Below are 25,750 nucleotides of genomic sequence, written 5' to 3'. Positions count from 1 at the left end.
ACTATGAGGGACTTTCCCAGCATGCAAATCTGCCAAAGCATCACTCAAATGAATATCCTATGAGCTACTGTCACCTAGTGGTCATATCTTTTTCCTTGATCGGTCCCCAAATTCCTCAATCTCTATCTCATCACAGACCTATTATATACTCTGACACAAAACCCAGACAAAATCATAAGAAAACTATGCCAAATATCCATTGTAATAAAAGTCCTCAAAAAAATACTGGCAACTGAATTCATAAAAATAAAAAAGATTATTCAGCATGACCAAGTGAAAATCATATCAGGAATTCAAGGTTGGTTCAACATATAAAAATCCATGAATATAGTTTATCATATAAGTAGAATAAAAGACTCAAATCAAATGATCATCTCAGTGGATGAATAAAAAGTGTTTGATATTCCCAACAGTCTTTCTTGATAAAAACACTCAACAAACTAGGAATAGAAAGGAAATTCCCTAACTTGAAAAAGAGCATCCATGAAAACCACACAACTAGCATCATACTCACTAGTGAACAACTAAATGTTTTCTCTGTATGACCAGGAATAAGAAAAGTATGTCCACTCTCACCACTTCTATCAACAATGCCCTGGAGGTTCTTGCCAGGGCTGTTGGAAAAGAAATTGAAATAAAATGCATCCATATTGGAAAAGAAGAGATAACACTATTTGCAGATGACTTGATTTTGTATATAGGAAATCCTAAGGAATATACACACTCACAAACTGCTAGTGCTAATAAATGAGTTTTATAAAGGTGTAAGGTCAGTATAAAAAGTTCACACAATTGTATGTCTATCCACTTGCAATGAACAATCCAAAAGTGAAATTAAGAAAATTCATTTACAGTTGCATGAAAAATAATACAATATTAAGAATAAGCTTAGCAAAATAGATGCAAGACTTATACACTGAATACTATAAAATATTGTTGAAAAAAATGTTTAAAAGACCTAAATAAAGGGAGAGTCATCTTGTGCTCATGGAAGACAATATTGTTAAGATGGCAATATTCCCCAAATTTATCTACAGATTCAACATAAGCACTATCAAGCTATAGATGTTATTTTTAAAGAAATTAATAAAGTGACCCTAAAACTCATATGGAAATGAAAGGGACCCAGAATAACCGAAATAAATTTTGAAGAAGAAAAGCAAAGTTGCAGCACTGATACTTCTTGATCTCAACGTCTACTATAATGCTACAGTAATCAAGATTGGGTGGTAATGGAATAAAGACAGACCTATAGATCAATGGAATAGAACTGGTAGCCCAAAAATAAACCCATACATTTATGATCAATTGATGTTCAGCATGGATGTAAGATAATTCAATAAGGAAATAGTCTTTTCAACAAATGCTGCAGGTACAACTGGATATTCACCTACAAAAGAAAGAAGTTGGACCCCTTCCTCAAAACATATACAAAGATTAACTCAAAATGGATCAAAGTCCTGAATGTAAGATGTAGAAGAAAATTAGGTGTAAATTTTTGTGACAATTAGATTAACCAGTGGCCTCTTAGGTAACATACCAAGAATACAAAAAACAAAAGAAATATAAACATAATCAAAATTAAAAATATTTGAGCTTCAAAGGATACTACTAAGAAACTGAAAAAATAACCCATGGATGGAAGAAAAAATGCAAATCATATGTCTGCTATAAGTCTAGTATTCAAACTATAAAAAACTAAAGGTAAAAAGACAACTCAATTAAAAACTTGACAAAGGACATGCATAGGTATTTTTCCAAGAACATACACAAATGTCCAATATGATAAGATGCTCATGTCATTAGCCCACTAGGATAGATGGGATTAAGAAGATGGATAATAATAAATGTTGAGAAGGATGTGAAGAAACTAGAATACCTAGACATTGCTGGTGGGAATATAAAATAGTGCAGCCACATTTGGAAAACAGGTATATAGTTTTTTAAAAAGTTAAACATAAGAGTTATCACATACCTTAGCAATTCCATTCCTAGGTATATAACCAAGAGAACTGAAAACATACATCTACACCAAAGCTTTTACATGAATGTTTAAATTAGTACTAATCATGATAGTCAAAATAGGAAACTATCCAAATGTCCATTAATTGATGAATGGATAAACAAAAGGTGATCCACACAATGGAATATTATTCAGCAATAAAAACAAATGATGTATTGGTACAATACAGGCTACAACATGGATTAGCCTTAAAAACAATATGCTAAGTGAAAAAAACAGACTCAAAAAGGCTCATATCATAGGATTCCATTTACATGAAATGTCCAGAATAGGCAAGTTCAGGGACAGAATGGGGAGCTGTGGTAGGGGAGAACATTGAATAACTGCTGAGATAGTACAGGGCCTTATGATGATGATGAAGCATTCTAAAATTGATGGTGTTCATGGTTGCACAAGTTTGTGAATATACTAAAAACCACCATATTTGATACTTTGAAATGGTGAATGATCTCTCTGTTGAATTACATCTCATTTTTTTACAACAGAGGCATAGGAAAGGATCATATGTATTTCAAAGAAATTAAAATAAAAGAAAGCCTGTTATGCTAATCTACATTCTTATCATGCCTAATGATTTTCATTCCTTCTTCAAGATCTGATTTTCCATCTGGCATTTCTGGATAACCTAAAGAAGCCTTTAGCACTTCTTGTGTGGATCTGCTGGCAACAAATTCTTTAGTTTTTGTTCATTTGAAAATGTCTTTACTACACCTTTATTTTTGAAGAATATTTTCACTAGTTGACAGGTTTGTTTATTTTTCTTACAGTACTTTGAAGAGTTTCATTGACTTCTGGATTTAACTTTTTTGTTTTAATGAGAAATCAGCTATAATTCGTATGGTTGTTGCTTTATTTGTAGTATGTAATTTTCCTTCCTCAAGATTTAATCTTTTGTTTTCAGCAGTTTGACTATGATATGCATGATTCTAGGTGTGGTTTTCTTTATATTTATCACTTTGTGAGTTTCCAAAATATTTAATTTGTGTCTTTCCATAAATTAGAATTTTTGACATTGTCACACACTGCTGTGATGTTTTTATTCTTTTTAAATTTTCTTTCTGATTTCTTTAGATCAGAAATTTCTCCTGATCTAACTTCAAGTTCACTGACTCTTTCATCAATCCAATTAGTTATAAACACAACCAGTGTTGTGGGGAGATAAACACATGCAAGAATTTTAAAATTCTGGATGTTTTTCATATCTAAATTTTTCACTTAGGTCTTGTTTCTATTACAGATTAGATTTTCTATTTCCCAACTCATTATGATTGTATTTTCTTCTATATCTCCAAGCATATCCATTAGCTAGATCATCTCAGTATTATCTCCATTTATTACATTTTCTTTTGAATATGGGTCATATTTTCCTATTTCTTCAGATGCATATATATTAATTTAGTACTATATCTGGACATTATGATTCATTGTATAAACTCTAGATTTTGTTATATTTCTCCAAAGAGTACTTATTTTTAAAGCAGACAGTGAACTTAGCTGAACTCATACTCCAACCTCTGTGTCTCTAGTGATGCATGTGTTGGGCAGAGGAGGCAGCAGATAAAATTTCTACTCAATCCTTTAGCCTTAGCTAGGCTGTTTGGAGTTGGCCTCATGGATGTGTTGCTTAGTATCAGGTCCAAGTTTAATCTGAGTATATAGATAAAATTTGAGCCATCCCCTCTGTGGCTTTCTCCTTTCTTTAATTTTCCTTCAACTTCCCGGTGGTATGCACCCCATTACTCTTTCCTCTGGTTCTTCAAGCTAGCAAGACTATGGGTTTTTAATCTGAGTTTTAGCTAACCAGCTGGTGCTGTGTGGGGTTAGCCCTGAGTTAAAGAGCTATTAAAATTAGGAAAACCACTCAATGTTGTTTTCTTCTTCCAAGTATTCATTTTCTTCAAGTTTCTGGTTGCTTTTGAATGTTCTTCATTGCCTTCAAGTAAATAATTTTAATATATTGACCAGAGTGTATAATTATTGGTAGAGATTGATCTGATAGGAATTATTCCACTATTATTAGAGTAGATCCCCATGATTAGGTGGCAACAATGGTCAATTCCATTCACATGGTAACCATACTTGGGAAAAGTGAGAGATGATTGAAACAATATATATGATTAGCAATCAAGTATGTATGTGTGGGTACATGTGTGTGTGTGCATGTATGTTGCAGAGGCCAATGACCACTGATTACACTGAAGAACTTTTATGTCTGAGAATTAAAATAGGAAAGTTATAGATGTGCACTTGAAATAGAGGGAGAGCTATGGAACAGAGACCAGATAAAGGGATGAGTAAAAAGATAAAGTCAGCATTGACTTTTGAGGATTAGCAACAGTTCCAAGTATGAGGAGAATAGCTTGAAGTACCTCCTCGGTTGGTCTGCAAGTCGAGATACAGTTTGTTCAGATTCAAGCTAAATAGAATTCAAAAGCTTTTTTGCTATGACCACATACCTGAATCAATCCTTACATTGCCCTTGAGCTGCAGAAGTCCATGGGTAGTCAAAATAATAGAGAGGGACAAAATAAAACTCTTTCTTATGGTCCCAAGGTAGGATCAATTCTTCATTAAAACTGAGCTTGGACCATCTAATATACCAAATCCAATTCTGGAGGTGAAACTATCCATATGTCTAGCACACAAACTCACAAGGAAGTGCTCCTCTGTGGTTCACACTGACCTAGATGGAAACTAAATGGAAGATAATGTGAGAAGAGATGCTGTGAATGACCCAGCCCAACGCCTTCATTTTATAGAGCGGAAACTGTGACCCATGGGGTGAAGCAATTCATCAAGTCCTCACAGCTACTTGGTAACAGGACTTGAGACTCACCTCCAGGGTTTCTGACTCTGTGTCCACTGCACTGAATCTTAATGATTCACCAGGATTTTGTGAAACCATGGCTTTCCCCTAAAGGACTCATATTGAGCAATACATGCCTCTCTTTCACGTGTAAAGGCAAAGGAAATCAAGACTTATTTACAAAACAACAATGCTTGATAACTCATTTCAAATTATTTAACAGTTTGCCAGCTGGTATCTGTGAAAAGCTATGCTACCACTTCACTGGTCCATTAGCTATTTCAGTAAATGTATCATTATTTGTCATACTTTGTAAAAATAGACTCCAAATTCAACTTATTGCATATTTTTGTTCATTATTCAGGTCTAAGAGCCCACTTAGCTAATGTAGGCATCATACACACCTTCCAAATAAAAGATCTGTTTTGGTAAATAACATTTCTATTGGCAGCACACCACCAGCTTCTATATTCCCAAAGAAGTATTTAATTTTATTGCTGTGTATTTTTAAGTTAAAGAGGTTTTTCCAAGATTTTAAGGGGAAATTTTTCCATTTCTTACAGTAAATACATATAAACCATTCGGGGATTTTAAACACAAGTTTTAAGTAACATTAGAATGCTTAAATTTCCTACTAGCAATGAAGTTTCCTGAAGGCAAGGTCCATGCCTTCTTCATTATTGCATCTCCAGCGTTGAACATGATGTCTATTACATAATAATCACCTAGTAAGTATTTGTTGAATGACTAATGGATGAATAAAGAAAGATAACTTTCTTCCAGGTGACTCCATTATAGAAAGCATCTACAGGATTGAATTTCTCCATTTTCATGTGGCAGCTTTGGTGCTGGGCATACAGCCAATCAAAGATTCCAGACACAATTTATCAGGATGCCTGCTGATTCCTTCCTCATCTCAACCTCAAATATAAAATCCCCATATTCTTGGGGAAATATTCACAAGAGATGATAATTGCCAGTAGCAGAATCCATTTGAAAAAGAGATTGAAAGTATAGAATGGACTATACTTTTGTCTGTTTCTTTCTTTCCCATATATCTATACATTTACATACAGAAGATACACGAAAACCTTCAAGTAGAAAGCTTTATGGTATTTCACTTGCCACAGGAATTACAATTCTATAGACTTCTTGAAAACAGAAGAATGTCCTCTTTCACATTCCAGGACAATGTCATCTTTATATTCCAGGGTTTATCACAATGCTTGTCACATGGTAAGTGCGGATTGAAAATTAGTAAAAATAAGGCAGTGAACAAAAACATCAGTAGATATGTTCTTCTTTGAATAAACCTGACATTTGTTTCATATACTCTAATATCAACTTACAATCAACTTTATAGAATCCCACCTACTGCAGAAAATTAGGTTTATCTGTAGTAGTTTTATTTTTATTTATTTTTTTAAAGAGTTTATTTATTTACTCATGAGAAACACAGAGAGAAGGCAGACGCAGAGGGAGAAGCAGGCTCCTCACAAGGAGCCCGATGTAGGACTCAATCCTGGGACTCCAGGATCACGCCCTGAGCTGAAGGCAGACGCTCAACCACTGAGCCACCCAGGCATCCCTATCTGTAGTAGTTTTAAAATAAAAGACACATATGACTGCTTTTCTGCATGGAGTTAAAGCTGTGATTTTAGAAACAAACAAAATGGTTTTCCTATTTGTTGAAGGACAGGTTTCTCCTGATTTTGCATCTTTTCACAAGCATCCCTTCTTTTGTCAAATGAATACCACTAACAAAGCCCATGGCTATTTAAGATCCTTCGTAACAGATACATCTTCTTAGAACTTTAGGAAAACATTGTGCTGAGCTCTTGCAAAATACTATCCTAGTTCTTGAGCTTACACTAAATAGTAGAGAATTTCAATCAATACTGAAGAAGGGTCTTAAGGTACCAAGAAAGAAAAATGACTTGGTTAGCAGCTTCACATGATACTGTCAGCTTCCTCAGTGTAACCCAAATTGGCAACTACAGAACAGTTAAGTGGCTTAGATTTTGGTAGGTGTGTTTTGATGTTGCTTTTGTCTTTTTCTTGGTCAATATCTCACAGCCAAGGACACTGGTTCCATGTATGAAATTTGAGGCTGTTTCTAATGTATTAGCCAACTCTGAAATGACAGCACCCTACAATCCATAAATGGAGGCAGAACGATTCCATTTTAAAAGCCAACCTCATCTTTTTAAAACCTAGTCAGTGATGATAAAGAGTTAGCCGAATTTCTCTAGACAGTATTGCATTTATTAGCTTCATTAATAACAATAATAGGCAAGAATCTGTCTTGGCTGAAGAAAGATTTGCCTACAGGATGTAAATAGACAACTGTGAATGTTTGACCACATTCCTTGTTGAATTTGAGATTGAGCAGAAATTTAAGTTATTATTCATATTACTCATTAAATTTATATTTTTCCCTATTAGTGTTCCCAAGGCCTTGCCAAGGTATCTTTCAGAATTCTAATGCCTCTGCTCCCTTGCACTTTGTTGAGGGGAAAAGTACGCTGACTGATACAGAGAAATATATCTTTCACTGTCCCACTTCTCCTCTGACCCTCCAGTCCTCTCAAAGCCTTCACATAGACTTCTATATTGATTCCATCTGGTTTTCTGTTCTCTTGAACCTCCCACAGTCATCCCCCTAAAAAACACACATGAGACCAGCCATTTGCCATTCCAAAAAAAAAAAAAAAAAAAAAAGTCTGTGGCTGGCAAAAGAAGTACAGGTTTGCCTGACATTCAAGGCTATACATTATTTGGTTTTGAGCTGTCTTCCCAGCTTTGTCTCACTTATCCATCTAACCCCACTGAACTTGTTTGCTAATTATGCTCATACTTTTCCCATCTCTCTATGCCTTTCATCACACAGATCTCCTGGCTCTAGAGAACCTGGTCACCAGTTTTCATATGTATGATGCTAACTCCAAGTTGGAAGTAGTTTCTCCATGATTTTCAAATCCCAATGTATTGGGCTGGAGTAATTCCTAAGCTCTCATTTTTTTAAGATTTTATTTATTTATAATTCATGAGAGACACAGAGAGAGGCAGAGACATAGGCAGAGGGAGAAGCAGGCTCCCTGTGGGGAACTTGATGCAGGACTGGATCCCAGGACCCTGGGACCATGCCCTAAGCTGAAGCAGACGCTCAATCGTTGAACCACCCAGGCATCCACAAACTCTCATTTCTTTTCCATATTTTGTGTTATATTTATTTCCATGAAGGTATTATCTTGCTCTCTACCTCTTCTTCAGACTTTAAACCCTTTAAGATTTGGAGGAGTCAGACATTTCAATATTCTATATAACTTCAGTCACAAAGCCTGCAGATAAGAGATATCTAGTAACTGTGAATGAATAAATGAATGAGTGAATGAATGAATGAAAATGATCTCTTCTATATCACACTATTTTCCCACTTCAATAATATGACAGGAACACGAGCCATTTAAGCAGTTTAATTATCTAACCCAAAATGTGGGCTCTGAAGATCAGAGTAAGTCTATATGCAACAGCTGAGGTGTCAAAACACATTAAAAATAATAATGCAAAAATAACCAGGTGTAATCTAAGCTGAGTATTTTCTTCTGGCACCTCTTCCCCTACCATTCAATTTAGAATTGTGTTCTATAATTATCATATCTGCTTTAAGTTCCTATTTTCTGCTGATTCTTAACTAGATAAAATACATACAGCTTTCAGAGATTGAAAATATTAGTACAAGGAATGAACTAATGTTTTTGCTTTAATGTACTAAATATAATAAAAAGGCACCTTACTTGACATAGTAATTTTTTTATCAAGTATTCAGCACTGTGAAATATCCACCCATCAACTTGAGAGCCACAATTCTGACTGCACTTAGAAATTAGAAAATATGGTCTTTGATTAGTAGGATAAGACCATGCAAATCTGTAGACATTCATTAAGAACCTTCTATCAATAATATACTGCTTTGGATTCTGTCAGCGATGCAAAGAAGAATAAGAATTCTGAAGAAATTTTGACAAGACCAAAACTGGATTAAAAGTATCAGCACTGATAGCACCAAATGTTCAGAGCTGGGCTTCACATTTCAGAAGAAGGCTCTCACAGTATGTGGGATGTAGCATAGTAAGTTAAGAGTAAGTCATGGACATGCTCTGCCATGGGAGAGGCAGCTGTCAGAGGCTCTAAAGGGCCAATTGGGACCAAATTCTTTGAGCTCACATTCATATTTTTTTCTCATTTTATTCCCTTTACTTATATGCTTAGTGCTATGATTTTCCTTATTTAAATTGGCATAATTACTCACTGGATTAAATTAATAGGCTTCCAAAATACCTCCTTGTCTTTTGTCTAGTTCCCTAACCCACCCTCCTCACTGCTGTCTCTAGCAACTTCTTTCATAAAAACAAGTTTCCTGCCAGAAATCTTGAAATCACTCCCACAGCCTTCAGGGCTAAGTGAAAGTATTTAAATCTAATTATGATCTGACTCTTTCTCCAGCAACTTCTCCCATTAATCCCAAACCTGGCATTAAACTCCAGCCACATCATACAGTTCCTCAAGGGGATCCTGTTTCCCTTGCTACCATGCCTTTTCATGGCTCTGTCCTCAGACTGCAACTTCATCCCTCTCAGCTGCCCTGTATATCTTCCAGGTGTCTTTTTTTTTTTTTTAAGATTTTATTTATTTATCCATGAAAGACATACAGAGAGAGAGAGAGGCAGAGACACAGGCAGAGGGAGAAGCAGGCTCCATGCAGGGAGCCTGATGTGGGACTCCATCCCAGGTCTCCAGGATCAGGCCCTGGGCTGAAGGCGGCACTAAACAGCTGAGCCACCCGGGCTGCTCTTCCAGGTGTCTTTCAAGGCCCACTTGACTCCACTGATCTGAAAGTCTGGCAGCTTCACTGCTCTATTCTCACTATTACCTTTACATTTCCATACTTAAACAGTCTGTCTCTTCTACTGGCTCAGTTAGACAAGGCTTTTTTTTTTTAATTTTTATTTATTTATGATAGTCACATAGAGAGAGAGAGAGAGAGAGAGAGAGAGAGGCAGAGACATAGGCAGAGGGAGAAGCAGGCTCCATGCACCGGGAGCCCGACGTGGGATTCGATCCCGGGTCTCCAGGATCGCGCCCTGGGCCAAAGGCAGGCGCTAAACCGCTGCGCCACCCAGGGATCCCTAGACAAGGCTTAATCAGTGGCCAGAATGCTCTAAAATGAACACTTCAGTGGGTACTTGTTAGACCTATTTTTCCCATGAATCAACTGCCCCTAATATCCCCGAATACACCTACTACATTCCTATTTAATACCCCTGCTATTCTGCAGTAGCCAATATGCTGTTCCTGAGTTTGTTTCCTCCTCAACTCAATGAGTGCCAAGTAATTGTCCTTCACAACACATACTACATAGTAGCACATTTTCTCTTCTCCAAAGCACTCACTTACAGCCAACACCATGAAGGAAACATAGGTCAGTTGTTCTTTCCTTCAAACACTAAAGGAACTCCAGGGTTTTTTGTTTTGTTTTGCTATTTCGTTTTTTTTAGCCCTGAAAAACATGAATGAGTGATGGATTTCTTACCAGAAAGTTTTGCTACCCTAAAAATCTGCTAGAAGCATGAGAAATGCAGCCTTGAACAAAGGAAGTATGATAAAGGGTGTATTCACAGGAATGACGGAAGCAAGACAGTGGGAAGAGAGGTAACCTAGAGTGGAAATGAAACCAGCCCTTCAGTAGAAAATGTGGATCATGTGAATTCACAAGTAAGATGAGCTGCAAACACCTATGTATACTTAGAATAAATCAAAACTCTCACAATGACCCATTAAAATCTGCACAATGTGATTCTGTCTAAACCCAATCTCACTTTTTATCCCTTATTAGCTTCAGGCACTCTGCCTACCTTTAATGCGATAGGCCCCTGAAATGTGCCAAGCCCCTTCTCCACACTGGGCTGTTTGTACTTGATAGTACCTCTGCAAAAAATGTGTAGGTGTTTCATGTCTGGATCCTCTCCCTCATTCAGGTCACAGTCTAAAATGTCAGCTTCCCTGTAAGGCTGTCACTAATCATCCCATTTAAAGGAACCTACCTCCTACTTCATTATTTATTATAACACCCCACTTTTCTCCCTTTAGCATTTGCCATAGGCTAAAAATATGCTTCTTTATTTTCTGTCTTCTTGCCAAGATAGAGGCCTTTTTCTCTCATTCATCATAGTATCGCCAACACTTTTTGCCTGGTATACAGCAGGAGTTCAATATCAGTGAATGATTAAAAAATGAATAAATGAATAAAGGAAGAATCAGAGAGGAAACCAAGCAATAACATGTAACAATCTTCCTGTTTCTAAAATCTTGATTGGAACTTCTGTTTCTATCAACTCACATGGAGATTGGGAGCCCACAATCAAGTTGTTAACGCCAATTAATTTGGTCCCCAAATCTTTTGAATCCTTCAAGTATATTGAATTGGCCAAACACAAAGGGAGTATGGTTGTTGGATGAAGAAACGATGGTTGTTGGATGATAGCAAACTTCAGATGGTATGGTTATGTCCTGTCTCTGCTGACCCCAGCCGTGACATCCATCAGGCCAGGCCCAGACCTTGGGCAGAGGAAGACAGAGTACTTTCTTGGTTCTCCTGAGGATAGGCAGAAATCTCTGTTAGATTTTAGTTAAAAGTAAATAAATAAAATAAAATCTTTGACTTGATATGTTGACTGCATATATTAATTTCACCCGTAGATGAGATGCTTTTCACTCTAAAATCTACAAGGCTATGAGAGAACAGTATTTATCACATAGGTCAGTTGTCCACTTGCTTTCTGACTGTGTTGGTTTTAGTATGTTGCCACATTCTCTAACAATCCTCTCCTCAAAGATGGAGTCTACTGCTCTACCAGTCCTTGAATATGGTCTAGTACTGACTTCTAACTAGTAGAATGTGAAGCAGGTAATGCTATGCAACCTTCAAGCACTCCACCCAATCTCTCTCAAATGTCTCATTCTGTGGGAAGCCGGCCACCATCACAGGAGCATGTAAAACAAATCCTGGGAAAGTACTGTGAGGAGAAAAACTGAGGCCTCTTGCCATTATATGAGTGAGTCACTTTTTCTTTCTTCTTTCTTTCATTCATATTTTCAAATTTTCCAGAATCACCCAGCCAAGCCACTCCCAAATTCTTCCACAGAAACAGATATTTAAAAATCTATTGTTTTTTTTTTTTTTTTTTAAAGCTCTACACTTTGAGGTAATTTTTACATAGCAATACTTAGACTGGTTGCCTTTGAAAACTGTTCATTTTGGGGGCACCTGGGTGGCTTAGTAACTTAGTGTCTGCCTTTGGCTCAGGTGGTGATCCAAGGGTCCTACATTTGAGTACCGTATTGAGCTCCTAGCATCGAGCCTGCTTCTCCCTCTGCCTGTGTCTCTGCCTCTATCTCTGTCTCTCATGAGTCAATAAGTAAAATCTTAAAAAAAAAAAAAAAAAAAAACCTGTTCACTTTTCTTACCTAGAGCACCTTTCTTTCCACTGGAACAAACTTTCAAGCAGACTCAATGCCTGAGCCCCCCTGCACAGGTATCTTAGGTAACTGAAGATAGAGGGGTGATAAATGATGGAACTAAGCTGTCTACTCCCTGAGATATGACCAATGACCAAACTAAGGAAGTGTGACAAAATATGAGACAGAAAACACTGAAAGTCCACAGCAGAAATAACAAAGAGTAAAAATCTCTTACTCCGGTGTTCTGTTCATTTTGAGGTACATCTGCTTTCTGACTCATACTACTTTAATGATTTGAAGTCCTATATAAGCTTCTTGTATCCCTTGGAAATTAATCCCCATTCCTATTAGTAAAGGTAGAAACTGCCTTATAGAGAGAGTAATAAATTCCCCTCTGGGAATATGTTTTCTCTTCACAAAACTTTACTTCTCCATACCAGGTCCCTGTGAATAGTGAATATGATTTCTCTGCATTTCTATATTCACTCCTGTTGAGATGGAGTCATGAATGTGAGGAAAACTCCTTTATTAAAGCTATATAAGGCACTTTGTAAGTGATTCATTCCCAGAAAACTGAGAGTTGACTGTGCCCATTCTATACTATAGTTCAAGGCTAGCTATATGTATTTAAAAATATATTAAGTCCCCAAACTCAACTGTTTTTTTTAAAGAGTTAATTATTCAGAGTTCTATTTAGTCAATGATGAGTCACTAGAAATTGGTGTGCACACAATCAGGAGCTGTGGGTCTAGCCATAATTTAGAAGGGTAACAGTCACATCTTCCCTTCTCTGGGCCTCAGAATGCTGCTCCACAAGGGGGGAGGGAAGGGAGAAGGGAGGGAGGGAGGGAGGGAGGGAGGGAGGGAGGGAGGGAGGCAAAAGGAGTATAATTCAATGATGTTTGATGTCCTTTCCAACACTACCTGCTTATATGCTCAGAAACATTATCAAATTTTCAAAAGAGTTCTTTGCTCTGTGTCTACAGCTGAGAATTGCATCAGATTTCTAGTTTCTTCTGAAGCAACAAAATAACTGCATTTTCTACCCTACAATGTTTAAAAGAATAAATAATAAAGAGCTGCAAAATGTATATTCTATTTCCCCCTAACTTTAATTTCACATTTTATACTGTCACTATTTTTAAATAAGAAACTACCTAATATCTGTGTTTTATGATAGCAAGAAGAATTTAAACTATAAAAACCTCTGAAGTACGTTGTGATCATTGAATTTTATAATTTCATAATTCAATGACTTCCTTTGTTTCCTACATTATACTCCATCTTCAGAAAAAGGTGACTATTTTTCTTGTTAAATTAAAACTTGGAAGTAGAGACATCTGTTTTCTGGAACAAATAACACTAACATTGAATCACTAACCAGGTTATACATATTAATAACCATTTAGGCCAATCTCATTTAAAATTCTTTGCTAATCTACAAGAATAATTTTTAAAATTCGACTTCTCACTTGAACAAAGGAAGGCAAGAATGCTAACACAATTCTATGGAGTTTCCAATGACTAAATAATGTGACTACCAAAAACTACAAAAGGTACAATTTCTTGTGCTATTAAATTATATACCAATAATGGGTAGCAAGTTATGCATAGGTAACAGAATCAAAACCAATGTAGAAAAACCAGGTGCATTTTCCATATCAGTAATCAACACATAAAAATGAAATTCCAAATAAATAATCCACATTAGTATTAAAGAGCAAAAATAGTTGAAGAAATTTTTTTAAAATGTGAGAACCTTTACACTGAAAACTGCAAAATGTTGCTAACAGAACTTGAAAAAATCATAAATAAATAAATAAATAAATAAATAAATAAATAAATAAATAAATAAATATAGGATTTTCACAGAATCGAAGACTCAGTATTGTGAAGAAATAAAATAAATCTCCCCACATTGATCTTTAGATTAAATTCAACCCCACTCAACATTACAACAAGCTTTCTGTGTAGAAATTGACAAATTGACTGTGAAATTTATATAGATATGCAAAGGATTTAGAACAGCCAAGCAATACTGAGGAAGAAGAAAAAGCTGGAGAGTTTGCATTACCTGATTTCAAGACTTCCGTAATACTAAAGGAATCAATACAATGTGGTACTGGCATAAACAAAACAAACCAATGGAACACAATAGTTGGATGCAAAGAGACTCATGTACAATTAATAGATTTTCAATAATGTTGCTCAGATCATTCAATGAGGAAAAGAAGATATTTTAACAAATTTTCTGAAATAACTCGGTAAATATATGAAAACAAAATGTATTTCAACTCCCATCTCATGTCACACACAAAAGTTAGTTTGAGATACATCATAATCCTAGATATAAGAGCTAAAACTATGACATTTGTAGACAAAAACATGTAAGAACATCTTTGATCTTGGTTGCAGGCAAAGATTTTTTAGATGTGACACAAAAAGCAATGATCATAAAAGGGAAAAAAGATTAATCAGACTTTTATAATTTAGTAATGTCTGTTTGCCAGACATTATTTAAAGAAATGAATAGCCAAATCGTAGACTAGGAGAAAATATTTGCAGTGCATATATCTAACAAAGGATTTGTGTTAATAATATATGAAAAGCTCCTATTATTACTCAACAATAAAAAGACAACCACACTTTTTATTTATTTTTATTTTTTTTTAAGATTTTATTTATTTATTCATGAGAGACACAGAAAGAGAGGCAGAGACACAGGCAGAGGGAGAAGCAGGCTCCATGCAGGGAGCCTGACATGGGACTCAATTCCAGGTCTCCAGGACCACACCCTGGGCTGAAGGCAGCACTAAACCACTGAGCCACCCAGACTGCCCCAATCAACACTTTTTAAAAGTAGACAAAAGACATGCACGGATACCTCACAAAGGAAGATATACAAATGACCAATAAGCACATTAAAAGTGTTTGACATCATTAGCCAACATGGAAATGCAAATTAAAGCCATAATGAAATACTTTTCTATACCTACTAGAATGGCTAAAATTTTGAAAACTGACAAAAACAGATATTGGTGGGAGTATGGAATTTGTATATGTTGCTTTGGGGAATGCAAAAGAATGCAGTTACTTCAGAAAATATTTTGACAATTCCTTATATAGTTAAAAATACTCCCAACTTTATGACCCCATGATTCTATTCTCAGGTAAGTGACACACACACACACACACACACACACACACAAGAATGTTCATGAAAGCTTTATTCAAAATAGCACACACACATACAAATTTAAAGGAGAATAAATAAATTGTGGAACTTTCATATAACAGAATACTATTCAGCAATAAAAAGGGGCTAGTCTGCTTTACATGCAACAAATGGATACATTTCAAAAACAATATGCTATGTCAGAGAAGCTCAACACACAAAATATATGTCTGTTCCATTGATATGAAGTTTAAAAATAGGCAAAACTAATGTAGGTGAAAAATTAGGAAAAGTGGTTCTCTGGAATGGGAAGTTGGATGGACTAGGAAAAGGCACTCAGGACCTTTCTGGGGATGGATAAATTATAACTTGATAGGGCTGTGGGTTATACAGGTGTTTGCAATGTCAAAACCCCCCAAACTATATGACACTTAATACCTGCATTTCACAGTACATAAAATAGACATCATTTTTAAAAATTAGAAGAAAAAATCATAATTTCATTTTAAAATTATCCAGTCAGGATCCTTTTAGAAATAAAAGTGATTATCATGTTAAGAATAAAGGCTTTCAGGTGCACTGGGTGGCTCAGTGGTTGAGCATCTGCCTTCGGCTCGGGTTGTGATCCCAGCGTCCTGGGATTGAGTCCCTCATCAGGCTCCCCGCAGGGAGCCTGCTTCTCCCTTTGCCCATGTCTCTGCCTCTTTCTCTGTGTTTCTCTCATGAATAAATAAATACAATCTTAAAAAAAAAAAAAAAAAGAATGTAGGCTTTTAGGTGAATTTTAAAAGTATTTGCTTCCCCTAGTTATCTATTCAATTATTGAGTACCTACTCTATGTCTGTCATTGTTCTAGACATTTTGAACATATCAGTGAGCAAAACAGACATAAATGTCTGTTTTCCATCTAACAATCTATAGAAGTCGGGAGAAGGACATAAGTCAGGATAACTAAAATAAGTAAGTAAAAGTTGTAGTGTTTAAAAAACTGAGAAATTCTAGGGCACCTGCGTGGCTGAGTCAGTTAAGCCTCTGCCTTTAGCTCAGGTCATGATCCCAGGGTCCTAGGGATCAAGCCCTGGGTAGGGCTCCCTGCTCAGGGGGGAGTCTACTTCTCCTTCTACCTCTGCCCCTCCTCCTGCTCATACTCTCTCTCAAATAAATAAATAAAATCTTAAAACAAACAAACACCTGAGTTCTATGAAAGAAAGAATGCCTGGAATGTTCTAGCTGCATGACACAAGTTTTTAAAAAGTTATAGATATATTTACTAATTAGTAGTTTTGTCCTTAGTATCTGATTAATAATGCATTAGAAGCATTCCAGAAATATGGGTGGGTGTGTATGTGCATATGCATGTGTGTGGTGTGTGTAAAAGTGCTGATTTATCATCATTGTTTTATTCCTCAAGCTTTTCCAATATTTTATGCCTGAATAAACATATATCAAGATGTCACCTGGGGTGGGTGAAAGGTTGGTTTCAAGGACATTGTGTTCAATGCTAATCACATCTCATGTGCTACTGAGTCATAGTCACATTGAGTTATCAAGTCAAAGAGCAGCCCTTTTTGTCTTCTGTATAAAAGACAAGCTGCTCAAATGTTACAGAATTCAGACGCCCAAGTCATTAAATGTGGTTGTACATAAAAGATGCAGCACTGATAATTCAAAATAGACAAGAAGAATGTGCTCTAGAAATAATTCTTCTACAAGTCATAATATCTGGCACAAAACATAAATAAAGCCCTATTTTTCTCCTTCAGTGCCCTGCCGTGAAGGAGTCACTGAGCCAACTCGTTATCTGCCAGTAACAGCGAGTTTCGGGAAGGCCTTCAGCTATGGAGAGACTTTTTCTGTATTTTTTAACAAGACATAGACAGAGAATACAAGAAATCCCCCAACAAAAAGCAATAGCACCAACAATTTGAAAAGCTTTGTGATGAAATTATCCAACATTCTGAAATATGAAGCCCTGTGTTGTTTTTCTATAGCTAAAAACAAACCTGAAATACAGTGTTTTTTAATGTTTGTTCTTATTTGTTGTTCTTAATTACATATCTTGGAAAAATCCATCTCTAATCAAGCTCTATAGATGTACTAATGGACCTCCAATCCTAAATCTATATGGTATTAGAGGATTCTTTCATGGCAACGTGTTTATTTGCCAGCTACAGCTAATGTTTTCCTGCCTTTTTCCCTGTATGTATTTGAATCTGCTCACATGGAAGTCCTGCTGAAATGCTACCCACATTTCTAATTCCCATTCAAATGTCTTTCCTGGGTGAAGTCTTCCTCAACCAACAAACTCAGAAGTGGCTTGTCTTTAGTTCACACAGCATGATATTCAGTCCCACTTGTCTGGTCTAGAATTATACCATGGCATTTCCTGACTACAATGACCCCTCCTGGAGGCTCATAGCCAGGTTAGGGAAGGAATTATAGGCTCCACACATAGTACCCAGTTTAAACTCAGACTGCATTCTCAAAATTGAGTTGCAAATATTCTTATTAGAGCTATTATGAATAAAGATTCTCGGCCAGCCCATAAAAGCTCATCTGGCCCATATAACACTTAATAGTATTCATAGCACCCTTTGCAAAATTATTTTCATGAAAAAATGTATTTTCTCAGAAAAAAAAATATTTTATGTGATTCTGTACTACTTCTACACTGCCAACATGAGTTGATCAAAAATGTTGAAGTGATTGAAAAATGTTTAAATGGTTGTTGATGAGAAAAGATCCTATTAAGTCCCACGATGTGGTATATGTCTTCTTAAGGAATCCACAGGAATGATCCTCATCCTATGGTTCCTGAGAGAAGATGCTCAAAAGGTCAAGTAGCATTACTCAGCAGCTTCTGTGAAACCCCATACGAATTTCAAAAGCTGCATGCTTTCCATTACTTAAGGAAACATCTGGCAGGGTGCGATTGGGAAGCTGGCTATTGACCATATGGTGGAACCATCTTACCTCAGCTTCCTAGATATTTCTATTAAAGGGACTTGGGCTTGTTTTAGCTATTAGAGTCAACATGCTGCTTCATTTCCGTTGGATTTATAAAAGCACAAAATTTCTAATAAGATAATGCTACTTGGCCTTTTTAGCATCTTCTCTCATATTGCTCATCTACAAAAGCATTCATTAGTGAAGGTGTTTAAAGATAAAGCAGAGGTACTCCTGGATAACTCAGTTAAGCATTTGGCTTTTGCTTTTGGCTCAGGTCATCATCTCAGGGTTGTGAGATTGAGCCCCGTGTTGGGCTCTGCACTGAGCATGGAGCCTGCTTGAGATTCTCTCTCTGCCCCTGCCCCCCTTAAAAAAAGGTAAAGCAGAAGAAAAATATCTAGTTCATATATGAGTGGCTTCAATCTGAAAAATACTCAATAAAAATATGGAAATAACAAAGAGTTTGAAATGAAGGAGATTACAAAAATTAAGCTAGCTCTCTGCTCATTTCTCTTTCCATCTATTTCTTTTAGATGAGCCTGGATTTTTCCTTAGTAACCAATGCAATCTGTGAAGACAATCTTTCTCAGACAGCCCAGTTTTGTGGCAGAAATTAAGAGTTTCGCTTACCTCTTAGTTCCCCCATGTCCAGAGTTGTCCCAAGTTGTTCTAATAAAGCAACTCTTGCTGCATTCTTTTTGTGTTTCTTGCCATCGTAATGTTGCTGGGCCATGAGAGGATTGTTAAACCAGGCTGCACAGAGTCCACAGTATCTGTCTGAATCTCGTCTTTGATAGGGAGATGCGACCACTGGAGCAGTGTCCACCCTCGGAGGCTTAAGTGAGTTCAGGGGTGTTGCTGTGAAGGAAAATAACCAGAGAGAACCACAGGCTAGGTTAGTTCGTTACTGAGTACACTTCTCTTCAATATTCGAAGATGGATGAGTCTCATGTTCATTCTAGAGCTTGAAATCCAGAGTTTACTGAAAGCAGGAAAATGATCTTTGCCAGCCTGCATTTTTGAAGCTGAGATACAACGGAAAATTCCTAATTTATTGAGATTAGATTTCTCACATTGTTATGCTTAAATCTGATGGTTCAGGAGATCACCCATTAGGAAAAAAGTAAGACTTTCAAAAATAAACTCTTGGAGGTAACGGACAGATCCATTCAACAAATTGTAGGCAAAACTTGAAATAAACATTGAACAATGATGGCTTGAAAGATTCTGAATGGATGAATTAGACATTTGTGTGTTACAATTGGAAATAGTCAATAAATAAGAATTTTCCTAAGTGATAGAAGCAGATCTTTCAGTGACAAAGATTGTACCAGTTGACAAAATCCTGCTAATTTTGTTGTCAGTTTCTTCTGTTTACTGTGATTGTTATTTTCAACCCATACCTGCTAAAATTGTTGTTGTAAGTACAATATTGTTTTAAAAGACCAAATGACAAACAGTATAGAGCTGATGTTGCTTATCTAAACTGAAAAGGCATAATATCACTATTTTGAGATTGCACAGCCCCTGCTATTAATTTAACACATTCCATTTTGAGCTTTCAGTGAATTTTGGCCCAGAAACAAAAAAGAACCTAACTTGAAGGAGTTTACTAACAAAAAGTAAAAATAACTTTTTCTTCTGCATACAACGTACAATTTGCTTTCATCCTTATAATAACCATGACTTGGATTCCTGTTCCATTTCTTACATGATGGGCTTGAGAGATGCCAAATGGTTCACTGATGGTGACAAATGTAGTTATGGTAAAGGCAGCACTCCAAACCAAATCCTTAATTTCCAAGGCTAACGTTCCTTACAATACCTACCTCTAAAGACTCTTTACACACTTCTAATAAGCAATTTTACAATAAGCAAATTTATATATTTTTCTAGACCTCAGTCATCTTTGCTTTATATAGATTTAATTTAATTTTGGAAAAAGGTTCTAATCCAAATATTTTCAAAAGAAGAAGCAATTTAAATTCTCATATGGTCCATTGGTCATAATGCAATATAGAATACCTTCTATTGGTCTTTACCCTGTAATGTGGAGTGCAGCTGGCAAAACCATGAACATTAGGGTTATTGCAAGGAAAAGCTGAAATCTGGAACCTCAACAACAAGTTAAGTAAACACTTACTCAGTTCCCTCAAATTTCAATCAATTTCCCAATTTTCAAATCAGTTTTATGTGGGCTTTTTTTCAAGTTAAATAACAAATCTACAAATAAATACTTGCTAAAAAACATTTTGATTCAAGAAATGACTGGTATTATGGCAATATCTTCAATAAGTCTTTTCTTCTCTATCCAGAGATTTCATCAGATAGAGAGATTTTAGCTAGCTTACATGAAACTAAATGGTATTATCTCTATAGGGACTTAGAGAAATAGTATGTCTCCTAAAATCCACATTGTCAGATTCAGTCATATATCACCATGTGAAAATAAAGTTTAAAAGTGGGCCATACCACCCCAGCAGCCACCCAATATCATCTGCTATGACTTAGAAATGCTAGTAAAAGCTACAAATACTCAGTTGACCTGTATGCAAAAGGACTTCTATCTACTTCTCTGAAGGAAATTAGATCTTACTTTCAAAGTTTCCTGCAACCTTATCAATTTCTGAGGATTTATATCCATCTATTGTTTTTATGACAATCGAAAACATATCAAATGTTTGCAATCAGAATGAATGTTGACTCTTGATGCATAACTTATTTTTCTCTAAACTGGGCCCTAAAAACATCTGAGGTCAATTTTACCTATTGATAGTCTACATTTCATTTCTGGCAGGAATGATGCACAATAGAATATCAAATAAGATAATCTTATCTTTCACACAAGAAATTGTAAGTTAATGCTGCATCTGTATTGCAGCTTCTTCTCCTTAATAATTCTATTACCCAGTGTACAGCTCCAAAGTTTAATTTTTCTTATGCCCCTATTTCTGTCACCAGTCTCAACCCAGTTTATATTTCCTTAAAGGCAAACAAAGGCAGCAACATGAGGGAGTGGAAACTACCTTGACTCAAAGTCAGAAATCAAGATTGGGTTGTACTCCATCACTCACTGAGCTGTGTGATCTTTGGTAAATCTCTGATGTCTCTGGTTTCCACAAGGTTGAAATTCAGGGTCACCATCTCTTTAAAACCCATTGTGTGAGGATGGAACGAATTATAGAAGCTCCCTCTGTCACTGTCTCTCGCTCTCTCTTTTATGGCTTTGATAAAACCAAATAATGTTATATGGGAAGAGCAGTTTCCAGATAATAATGCTAAATCTGTGTGTGAGCATGGATCATAACAACCATAGTTCTTTGGCAAAAGTATATTATTCTAATAAAATGAATACAAAGTAGGGCAAAGATTATTGTTTGGTTCGAAAACACATTTATGACAAAACATTTTAGTTGATGTATAGTTCATTTTTATTTAAATTTCATGCTTTATGTGTTTATTCTAATTGCAAAAATAGTTAGCTAAATACTGACTTTATCTCCTCTATGTATAACTTAAAACCAAGAGTTCATTCATCAAAACTAGTAGTTTTCAACCTTGGGTAAACATTAAACTCAGGGGGAGCTTTTTTCCCCCCAGGGGGAGCTTTAAAAATCTCCATGTTCAGGCTGTCCCCCAGACCAATTCTGTTCAATTATATCAGAATCTCAGGGTAGGAGCCAAACGTCAGGATGCTCCAGTGCATCCTCCCACACTACCTGATCCATGTTTCCAAAGTACAGCCAGTGTTGAGAAGCACTAATACAAATATTGCCAGATTTTGTCTGAAATGGCTATATAATAGTCTCCCTCGATCTTTGCATTAAAGAAAGTCACATGTTACATCCAGGGCCAATTATTTTGTAGACAATAACTGAAATGCCACCTCTTTATCTATGAGGCAGAAGGAAATAATAATTACTTGGCATTTTTAAAACCCTGATCAATTTCTCCATTTCTCCAAGATATAAAAAAGTTGCTATAAAATAGCAGCATGTTATAAATTTATATTATAAAAGTTAAATAACAATTATGACCCCTTGTCCCAAGCAGAAACTCATGTACACATTGAGCTGCAGAGGCACTGGACTGCCTACCTTGGACTGGCACCATTCCCAGCCTGATCTACCATCCCTCTCCTCCTAGCTAAACACCTACCCTGCGGGGTGTTGTTCAGTTCCATTTGCTCTGTGAGACCTTGACAACCAAAACAAGAAATAGTTCTCTCACCTCTAAATTCAAAACATTTACTAACTGAACAATTCATTTGACATTTCTTAAAAGTGCCTTATAATCTTAGTTGTGTACACCTATGAGTATATGTGTGCATGTATAAGGGAAATTAGTTCATAATATTGCACTTCAATACTAGATATTTTGGTGTGTGCTATCTTCTCTCATACCTGTCCATAATTCTTTGTTTCAATTCAGAAAAAAATTAAAACCATCTACAATTCAATTTTCCTTCATGATTCATTTTTTATTAAAACTGGACCTGAATTCAGAAGAGGCTATGTATAGTCTTTATATATATATATAACTTATATAAGTGTTTTACATATATATTTATATAAGTGTATATATAAGTTTATAAATAAATAAAAATAAGTAAATAAAATGTAAAGTAAAATATATAATATGTATAATATAATCAGTGTAAACATACATACATGTTGCAATAGAATTATTAATGTCTCTAAACATGGAGTCGTGTCTTAGATCTGTTGAAATATAATATATGGTATATGTACTTAATTACAAATCTAAAGCCCTAAAATTTCGGATTCTCAAAACACATTCAGTTCCCAGTATTTTGAACAGAAGATCATGGATCTGTAGCCAATTCAGAGGGACTAAAATAAATTTGTTGTTCTAATGCTTGAGACGACTGAAACAAGTCAGTCTCCAAAAGTTGATTTCTAAGAATCATCACCTGAAAATAGGAATCATTTTCAATATCGCTTTTACATCTTGTATAATATTTGTCAAGAAGCAAGTTCTCAATAGCTATTTATACACTGTTGGTTAAGTTGTCTTGAGTAATAGCGTAGAATAATATGCATCTCTGTCCTATATTTGTTTCTTCCTGGTAGGATAACCTCAGTTGATCTAAGGACAAAAATACTTTCAGAACACCTGGTGTGTGCCTCTCTCAGAACACTTCCTCAACTCTGTAATGTAACATGTATAACCAGACTCCCCATGAGTCAGCAGTTGCATGGTGGCACTCACATAATGTATATATCTCATGCCTTTTGCTAAATGAGTGAATAGCTAGATGGATGGATGGATGCTCTTTGCATTAGAAGTGAATAAAGTGCAGAGTTTTCTTGTTTTTTCTAAATTGTGTCATTTAGGGCTTGAGTACTAGTCAATATAAATATAAACACTAGCAACCCAGTGGCAAGATTCTGGGTGGAAGTGAGGGGAGGTGAAGGCTAAATTGCAGAAAGGCAACATGGCAAACTATAGACACATGCCCCAATCTCCCTATCTTTTGGATTTAACTGGATATACCGAAAGTCAGTATTATTTCAAACTTCTGTCTATTAGCTGGGGTGGTCTATTTCCGTGTATTTTAAAGAATTCAAATTATGCACATCATTCTGGAAATTTTACTTTCAAACAGGAAGCCATTTCCTCTGATTGGTTTAGCACAGCATCTGAACTCATCTCTCCAAGCTTCTGGCTTGGTACCACCCATCCCAGTTTGCCTGGCACTGAGAATATTCTCAGGACATAGGACTTTCAGTGCTAAAACAGGGAAAATCCTAGGCAAACTGCAATGAGTTGGTCACCCTAGCTTCTGGGGTCAGAACTGATTTAACATTGCACTGAAGAAAGGGATTAGTAAAAATTTTGGAAATAACTGCTTGGGAAACTAGAACAAGTACTCTTTCAACCAACCAGACAGGCTCTATCAATATATCTCAAAGCTTTACTCGTCAGCTTTTCCTTGTGGGTGTCCATAGCCAGAGAAGGGAATAACGCAGTCAGCAGGCAATAGTATTCTCACCTGCCTGTCTGCCCTCTGGAATATGGCCTCAGGGTGCCTTCAAACCAAAAACATGCAGCTTTCACTGACATTCACTACTCTCTCTCTTTCTCTCTCTCTCTCTCCCTCTCTATCTCTCCCCCCCCCCCCCCCCCGTCCCCATCTCTCCTCTCCCTTTCTCCCATGTCCTTTTCTTTCTCCCTCTTTCACTCATTCCGGATGCTTTCAAGGCCTTAGGGTAACAAAAATTAATCCATTCTCACAAAAGACTTGGGGGTTATTGAAATAGTTTTAGGAAAAAAAAAGAAATAGTTTTAGGAATTTACTTCTTTTAAAGTCCATGGCTTTCTCATCTAAGGCATTCTTATCCATAGTATTAATTCTTTCAGTTTGTATGCTATAGTGAGGTTTACTCCATTCTGTCTCTTCCATATCTTTTCTTCTTTAAGTTGTTCCCAAATCCTATTTGACCAGTGAAGCAGCTTGAGGTTCAGGGAGATAAGTCAGCTCTCACAGGGACCCTTAATTAAATAAGCAGCAAAGACAATGACCAGATCTTTTGACTCAAAGACCAGCGCCATATTTTAATGCCAACTAGTTTCTAATGATGCTGAGAAAGTGATAGGCCAAATAAACAAACAGATTAACTATAGAGTCAGAACACATTTTCTAGGCTTCAACATCCGTTCTCAGCAGGGATTATTTGGAAATACTCATTTTTCTCTAAAACAATTTTTCTAATTTCCAGTGCCTATAATCAACTGCCTTTCCTTTTTCTCTTTTTTTTTTTTTCCTACTCTAAATCAAATTAATGACAGTAGGAATCCTTTAGCAAGTATCACTGGGTTTTGGGGTTTTGTTTTGTTTTGTTTTGTTTTCTGTTTTTTTTTTGTTGTTTTTTTGCAAATGCTGTTGACAGTTAAATTTGAATGGGCCACTTGGTGTCTGGCTGGGGAGATGGCTATCAGTGTGGATGGACAGCTCAGAATTCCAGCCTCTTCTGCAAGTAAATGCCTCAACTTGATATAAACCGCAAAGTTGGGGCTCAAGATGTACATTTCTTTTATATCTCTAGCAGAGGACAGGGCCTCTTGTGTAGATGGCAGATATTCTATGAACATTTAATGAGTAAAGGAAGAAAAGGACTAACAAATTTCAGTTAATATCAATTTGGTGGATTTTCATGCTTTCATAAATGGCTTATGAGAGCTACATTTTAAATCTTGAATGATTTTGTTAGACTTTATAGGGTTAAAAACAAGTTAGATGTTCATATGTGGT

General features: G+C 36.1%; 1 protein-coding gene across 9 annotated transcripts in view; it reads right to left on the bottom strand.

Annotated features, from left to right (window-relative positions):
* Window positions 1-25,750, bottom strand: part of ZMAT4 (zinc finger matrin-type 4) — a 337,657-nt gene that overhangs the window by 108,868 nt on the left and 203,039 nt on the right. For 8 of the 9 annotated variants that reach the window (XM_038559976.1, XM_038559978.1, XM_038559979.1 and 5 more), the window contains one exon: window positions 19,105-19,332. In XM_038559976.1, the coding sequence (XP_038415904.1) occupies window positions 19,105-19,332 (228 nt within the window). Of the gene's footprint in view, window positions 1-10,993; window positions 11,485-19,104; window positions 19,333-25,750 lie in introns of those variants that run through there. The other variant, XM_038559974.1, reaches the window with a different exon arrangement.

This window comes from Canis lupus, chromosome 16 (assembly GCF_011100685.1).
Source record: "Canis lupus familiaris isolate Mischka breed German Shepherd chromosome 16, alternate assembly UU_Cfam_GSD_1.0, whole genome shotgun sequence".
Classification (NCBI taxonomy): domain Eukaryota; kingdom Metazoa; phylum Chordata; class Mammalia; order Carnivora; family Canidae; genus Canis; species Canis lupus.
The sequence above is the reverse complement of the archived record's forward strand: the minus strand, read 5'-3'. Positions and strand labels throughout refer to the sequence as shown.